General features: G+C 34.6%; 1 protein-coding gene across 1 annotated transcript in view; it reads right to left on the bottom strand.

Moving 5' to 3' along the window:
- Positions 1–462: 462 nt before the first annotated feature.
- The window catches only part of LOC106870562 (replication factor C subunit 2), a 13220-nt gene continuing 5914 nt past the window's right edge, over positions 463–7768 (bottom strand). Inside the window, exons 4-9 of the mRNA XM_014916688.2 lie at positions 7329–7430; positions 5180–5280; positions 3137–3294; positions 2212–2277; positions 1750–1944; positions 463–745 (exon numbers count right to left, since the gene is read on the bottom strand). Of these exons, the coding sequence (XP_014772174.1) occupies positions 629–745; positions 1750–1944; positions 2212–2277; positions 3137–3294; positions 5180–5280; positions 7329–7430 (739 nt within the window). The 3' untranslated portion in view covers positions 463–628. The remainder of the gene's footprint in view (positions 746–1749; positions 1945–2211; positions 2278–3136; positions 3295–5179; positions 5281–7328; positions 7431–7768) is intronic.

Raw genomic sequence — 7768 nt, 5'->3', positions numbered from 1 at the left:
AAATAATCACCTTAGTGGTATGAAATCACACATTGACACAGACATGCTTTCTCTTTACTCTTTCATTTCTACTGCAACTACAGTGGCTACTAATCTGCAGAGTTGGCTGGTCTATAACCTTCCACTCAGAGACCCTCACTCACTCATCTGCAACTTAGTGTTTTGCCTAATTGGTTCCACATTAGCTACTTCCCAGAGCACAATCCCTTTAGCGTACTGTTCCTGATCATGTTTTATCTATGGCAGTCAACTTTCAGTTTTTAAGAATATGAACTGCATCAGTCTCACCAGTCTTGGAGAGCCTGAGCACAACTCCTTCTTCCAGGCCAAAACATAAGCCCCCTAACCACCCCTCCCCAAAACAATGGGAGATAAACATACATTCATACAAAACAATTGATGGAGTACATCTTGTTCTCCAAGACAAGGAAATTAAGTTGGATATGTTTAATGAAAATGAAATTATTGAAGGGCTGAAATACACATTTTATTCTTTAAAATGATAGGATTGCAAACCCTTTCCCCTCCCCCACAAAACCTCCATGTGATACATAAAACTGTTTTCTTTATTAGCAAATATTGTATGAAATTTTTAAAGTCCTTGTTTGTATTCAAAATATTTGCAAGTTTATTGTGAATCTTCTTTTGCTATGGCAGAAATTTTACACAACCTGGCCAGAAGAGCAGACAACTGTAGCAAAGTATTAACACCTTGAACAATTCGCATATGTGTATAACCAATCTCCTATAAGAAAAACAAAATCAATCACATTAAATTGAATTAAAAAGGAAGGGCAATAGTTTGAACATAATTCGAATTGCATAAGTTATACACCAGATTTCTTCAATTAAGTTTTATTGTAAGTAGGTAAGATCTTTTAACCCTTTAGTATTTAATCTGGCCATATCAGGCCCAAATATTCTACCTGTTTTATGTTAAAACTGACCAGATCCAACCTCTCACACCCACCCTACAATGTCATTCAAAACATATACAAACACACTATTGAAATTTTGAAGCTATAACATAATGCATGATTAATTTAAAACAATATGCATTTGAAAAAGAAATCTGAATGTTGAAGTGCTAATATGAATAAACTAGTACAAAATGATTGATTCTAGGACTAACTCCAAGCTTAACAGCCATAAAAAATAGTTAGTAGACCTAATATCTCCTTGCACCTTTCTCCATCTGCAAAGTTTAGCCTACTAACATAAATCTACAACTCACATAGCATCTTAGCTATGACCCAAAGTAGTTCTTGTATTAACCAATTTTTTCCTTTTTTCACAGATATCCTCTTCTGAAGTTAGGAAACATGCAACTAGATAATATCACTATAAAAGATTATAGTAAAACAGATGTAAATCTAATGAGTCTATCTTACATTACTGACAACTTCTTAATAGTCTTGTCAAATTTTAAAGTAAATCGATGAAGGTTTTATTATTATGAAATATTTTGGAAAAGACAAAACCTGAATGTGAGAAGGCATAAATAGTAATCATTTGGATTAGCAATGTCATAAAATATTGGTCATAATTCTTCATTCTGATTTTTACAATACTTTACATATATTTTCCACCCTACATTCATCATACCAATTAAATCCCCTAGACAAATATTTTAATTTTCAATTTTATCTTCAATGTTGACTAGCTGATATTAAAAGAAACATGTTTATTGCTGAGATATATTACCACTAAAATCAATTATTACAAAAGGCAATGATAGAAGAAACTGACCTTAATGAATTCTAGTTTAAGATATTCTGCCATGTTAAATGTTTTGCTAACACGAAACACAATCCCAATAATGTCTTCTGGAGCATATCCCAATTTCCAGAGATGTGACATGACTTGATAGGCTTCATCTATTTTACCATCAACACAATGTTGCAGCATGTCTTTTATTAGCAAAGGGTGTGGTTCATCACATACCTGAAAAGAAATACAAGATAATCTACAAAGCTCAGTACAAAGTGGAAAGACTGGAGACAAGGCTGCCAATAATGATTCTGTTGTCATCTACTCCTAAACATTTTTTAACGGCAGATGAATGTAAAGTTATGTAAATTGCACATCTGAATTCAGAATGGCAATATTTTTAAGTAATTCAGTTCAATAGTAACTATTTGCAATCAATGCTCCATTAATGGCATACAGGATAGTCATGCTAAGAGTTACAAATTTGAAGAAAGCACTTACTTTGAAAACATTTTCACTATTAACATGACCAAATCCTTGAAAAGTAGATTGCAGGTTATTCAAGCCCTTAAAAAAAAAGAAAAAAAAAAAAAGAAGGAAATGATAAGGGTGTAGAATCTGAAATAGTGTGAACATACATATTTGACATCTAAAGAGTTACAGTGTTGACAATATAATGAATTCATCTTTCTTTCTTGCAATCTGAACTATGGATGTTTTTAGTTAGATCTCAAATGTGTATCCAGTAAGTATGAGTCAAACAAAATGGATATTAACAGTTAAAGGGTGGACAAAAAGGATACATATAAACTAGGAGGCTGATGATAAGTCTAGATGAAAATGTTTTTGATTAATGGACCTATAATAGTTAAGACTTAGCTTGGATGCTTATCTATGTAGATAACATTTCTGGAAAAATGTAGTATGTTTCTTATTAATGAAATTATAGTTTGCATCTTGCAAAATCAAAAAGAAAAATTAAGCCTATTAAATTAATGTCGGCTTTGAATAGCCAATAGTAGTTTCAAAAGTATGGGAGACAACTCTGGATATTTTAATTTTCTTCTGACTTCAATCGGCAAAGCATAACCTTAAACTGTTCCTACGATAGTGACAATAATAGTTGAGGAACGACTAAGATAAAGAACTATGAGATCAAAAGTCTAAGATCACCTATTATATTGCACTTCTGAGAAATAAATAGATTTAAGATTGGCTCTGTGTTTAAGAATCCTGTATTGCAACAACATGGTCTGGGTTTGATTGCACTGCATGGCACCTTGAATAAGTGTCTTTTAAGGTTGGCCAAAATCTTTTGAGTGGAATTTAACAGGAAGGACATCTAACTATGAAATAGTTGTTCTAACTTGAGTATGAAAAATGGGAGTAAATAGAAAGTAAAAATGTAATTATTTTCTTCCCCAACCTGTCTCATATCACCTTGTGCTGTGAATACAATAGCCTGTAATCCATCATCTGTATAACTGACTGTCTCTTTTTCGCAAATAGTCAATAATCGGGACAAAACTTGTGCATCTGTCAACCGAGAATAACGCAACACTGCACAACGTGATTGTATTGGTTCTGGAAAAAGAAAAATACAAAATAGAAAAAACAAAAAAAAAAACCCTCTGATAAAGGTTGATAAAGTAAACAGCCCAAGTGAAAAAAAAGTTTCTAAGGAAATAAAGTACAACAATATTTGTAATTCTCAGTGAGGTCATGTCACCTCAATGATTTCAAAATGAGATACCACTTCCATGTCAGATCAATATACAAATATTTATTTAATAGATAATATAACATCTAAACATGAAGGCATGTGGCCTAGTGGTTAGGGTGTTGCATTCATGATTGCAAGATCATTGTTTCAATTCCCAGACTGGAGGTGCATTGAGTTGTTGAATAAAACATTTCATTTCATATTGCTTCAGTCCACTCAGCTATAAGTAGGCAACCCTGCAATGGACTGGCCTTTGTTCAGTGGAAATGTTGGCCTGTCAGTCTAGCCAATCAGGTGACATCATTTGAAAGCTACAATGTGCATCCTCACATTGAGACCAATGGTGTATAACAATATCTGAGTCTGGTCAATATTGTGATAACATCAAAATATTTTTAATGTCAACAACATGAATAGGTCTAACACTGTGAATCAAAAATCTCCAACAATTTTGAAAACTGCATACAGCATTATAAGTTTTAATACATAATGATCTATACATGGGAAATCTTTTGATTTTTGAATTCTTGTGAGTAAAGAAAAAGTGATTTAAAAAATATTTTGTATTGTTTATATATCATAAAGATATGATAGATTATGTAAAACTGAATGTAAATTCACAGATTTTAAGTTCCTTTCAAATTTTGGCACAAGAGCTGCAAGTTTCAGGGAAGGGGGGCAAGTTGATTACATTGACCCCAGTCCTCAACTGGTACTTACCTTATTGACCCTGAAAGGATGAAAGGCAAAGTCAACCTTAGCAAAATTTGAACTCAAAACATAGAGACAGACGAAATGCCACTAAGCATTTTGCCCAGTGTGCTAATGATTCTGCCAGCTAGCCTTATTTGGATTATTTTATACTGAACATGACAAAAGAAGGACATGCATATTTTCCAGTGAAGAATTTGTATAAATTAAAAGTAAAAAGAAATCAACATGCCAGCAGTCACTTGCCAAAGACGTGTAGCAGTTCATTCTTAATCACATCACTCCTCTTGGTATGATGTTTTATTGAAGAACTTAAATGTCAAGTCAGTTTTTTTGAAGAACTTAAGTGTCAAGCCAGCATTTAAACTGTCCATATCTGACTCAAATATTCTATCTTTAATGTTCAAACCAGCCAGATCTGGCTTCTCATATCTATCCTACAATGTCATTCTAAATGTATACAATTACATCATTGAAATCTAGTTTTATTTACTCAACCACTGCTTGAATCAATGTTTGGCAGTTTAGTATATTACTGAACTAGCCCAAGTTTTTGGCCTGTATATGATGAGCACAAATAATATCTATGTACAATATAGGTGCAGGTGTGGTTGTGAGGCAAGATGTTTGCTTCCGAAACACATTGTTCTGGGTTCAGTTTCACTGCGTGGTACCCTGGGTAACTGACTTCTACTACAGCTCCAGACTGACCAAAGTCTTGTGAGTGGATTAATTAAATGGAAACTGAAAGAAGCTTGACATATATATATTATATATGTGTGTGTGTGTTTGTGCTTATCACCACTGCTTAAGAACCAATGTTGGTTTGTTTACACCCCCCCCACCTCCCATAATCTAGTGTTTGGCATAAGACACTGATAAAATAAGTACCAGGCTTTAAAAAAACAAACAAATACTGGGGTTGATTTGTTTAATTAAAACGCTTCAAGGCAGTGCTCTCAGTATGGCTACAGTCCAATGACCGAAACAACTAAAAGATAAGTAAAAATGAAAAAGAAACCTATAAATACTTACCAATTATTTTGTCTGATGAATTACAAGCAAGCGCAAATCGAGTTGTCTTTGAATAAATTTCCATAGTACGCCTTAAAGCTTGCTGGGCCCCACCAGTCATACTAAAATTCAAATATATATTTTCAGTTGTTTTCTCCATAACGATAATTACATATTTTTTAAAGATATATAACCTTCCTTTACTCCAAACATGTTCACAATTTTATGTTGTGCAACAACAACAATCATCATTGCTTAACATCTACTTTTCCATGTGCTTGCAGGGTCAGGCAAAATTTTGTTGAGGTAGATTTTCTATGACCAGATGCCCTTCCTGTCACCAACTCTCACCTGTTCCCTGGTAATATTTTCTCATGGCCAGACTTATTTTTCATGGAAGAGCAGAAATGAGCAACATTGCTTGTATGAGAGTGAGGCTTGTGTACAACCATCATGTGATGTCAAGACTTAAGTACACACACATAATGGATTTCTTCCAGTTTCTGTCTACTAAATCCACTCATAAGACTTTGAATTTTATTAATAAAAATTTCTAACATTATCAGTGAGCTGGCAAAATTGTTACCATGCTGGGCAAAATGCTTAGTGGAATTTTGTCTGTCTTTATGTTCATCATCATCATTTAACGTCCATTGTCCATGCTGGCATGGGTTGGACGGTTTGACTGGGCTGGCACACTGGAAGGCTGCGCCAGGCTCCAGTCTGGTTTGGCATGGTTTTCTACAGCTGGATGCCCTTCCTAACGCCAATCACTCCGAGAGCATAATGGGTGCTTTCATGTGCCATTTGCGCGACACTAGTATCTACCATGACTGCGATTTTGCTCAGCTTGATGGGTCTTCTCAAGCACAACATAATGCCAAAGGTCTTGGTCGTTGCCTTTGTGAGGCCCAACACTCGAAAGGAACTCGGGCACTTTGCCTCCATGAGGCCCAACACTCAAAAGGAACACAACCACCTTGCCTCCATCAGGCCCAACATTCGAAAGGAACTCAGCCACTATGCCTCCTTAGAAAATGATACTGGGGTTGACTCTGCCTTTCATCCTTTCGGGGTCGATAAAATAAGTACCAGTTGAGCACTGGGGTTGATGTAATTGACTATCACCCTCCTCTTAACTTGCAGGCCATGTGCCAAAATTTGAAACCAAAATTATCTATTTAAATAATAAAATACTTGATCAAAATTTGGACTTTCAGAACAATATTTTTGTTGCAGAGCAATAAGTGTATGTAATTTACTCAGCATGAGGTACTTTTTCATGTATAGATAACAGAAATTGACAAAAAGTATATTTCTACTTTACAATATTTACAAAACCAAATATTAAAAAAATATCCCCACCAAACATTGAATGACAACACACATGCATGTGTGTATATATCATCACCATACACAATTTGCTTTTCTATCATTCTTACTGTAATTTTCATTTGGCACGTATTGAATGAGTCTACACCACAATCAATGTGTTTGATCCTGTTTATTTCATCCAAGGATTATAGGCTAATATGTGAGCAAACATCAAAGTATAGCAAAAGACTATTAAAACAAAAGTCTCCCCTTTCACAACAATATACTTATTATGTTATGAATTATATTGAATTCAGTGACCTTGATGCATAATGTCACAAATGAATGAAAAAACTCATTATCAGCACCATTTAATGTTTGTTTTGCCTGTAGGTATGAACTGACTGGTTCAGCAGGACCTGGTGGGTAAGAGAACTGTGCCAAGCTCAACTGTTTGTTTTGGCATGGTTTTTACAGTTGGATGCACCTCCTAATGCCAGTCACTGTATAGAATGTACTGGATGCTATTTGGGTGTAACTTACTAGACAAGACCCTTTAACTGAGGAGTTGTAGTATTCGGGGAGGTAGCTGTGTGTCAGGTGATGAGGTCAAAATGTGACAGATAGACAGACAGAAACAGGTATCTCGCTGTAGAGGAGATACATAGCTACACCAGGATAAAAGTAACAGACATCAAAGAAACCAATGAGTAATGTCTATCATATCTTGATATGGAAACTAGATCATGATGTTGCCAAGGAAGATGATGGTTATGAAAACAATGATGAGATAAGATTTCAATGAAATAAAGAAGTGAGAGATACAAATATTTTTTTAATGACAAAGATTATTTACCTGTCTGCTTCATCTAAAATAATTATCTTGTGTCTTCCCTTTGGTAAAGTTACTTTCTGTTGAGCAAACATCTTTATTTTGTTGCGAACAACATCAATGCCCCTTATAGAAAAAGACAAAAAGGGATATTTAGAATATATGCATATAAATAAATACACACACACATAAACCATATTGGTCTTAAACTGTGTTATGATTTCATATACATTATTTTGTATGCTTGCATGACAGGAATGGTTTATTTTTTGCTTAGAGGAGTGGCTGTGTGGTAAGAAGCTTGATTCCAAATCACATGGTTCTAAGCTCAGTCCCACTATGTGGCACCTTGGGCATGTGTTTTCTACTATAGCCTTGGGCTGACCAAAGCCATGTGAGTGGATTAGGTAGATGGAAACTAAGAGAGGTCTGTTGTGTATATATATATATATATATATATATAT

This window comes from Octopus bimaculoides, chromosome 1 (assembly GCF_001194135.2).
Source record: "Octopus bimaculoides isolate UCB-OBI-ISO-001 chromosome 1, ASM119413v2, whole genome shotgun sequence".
NCBI lineage: Eukaryota > Metazoa > Mollusca > Cephalopoda > Octopoda > Octopodidae > Octopus > Octopus bimaculoides.
This window is presented reverse-complemented; position numbering and strand designations above follow the sequence as displayed.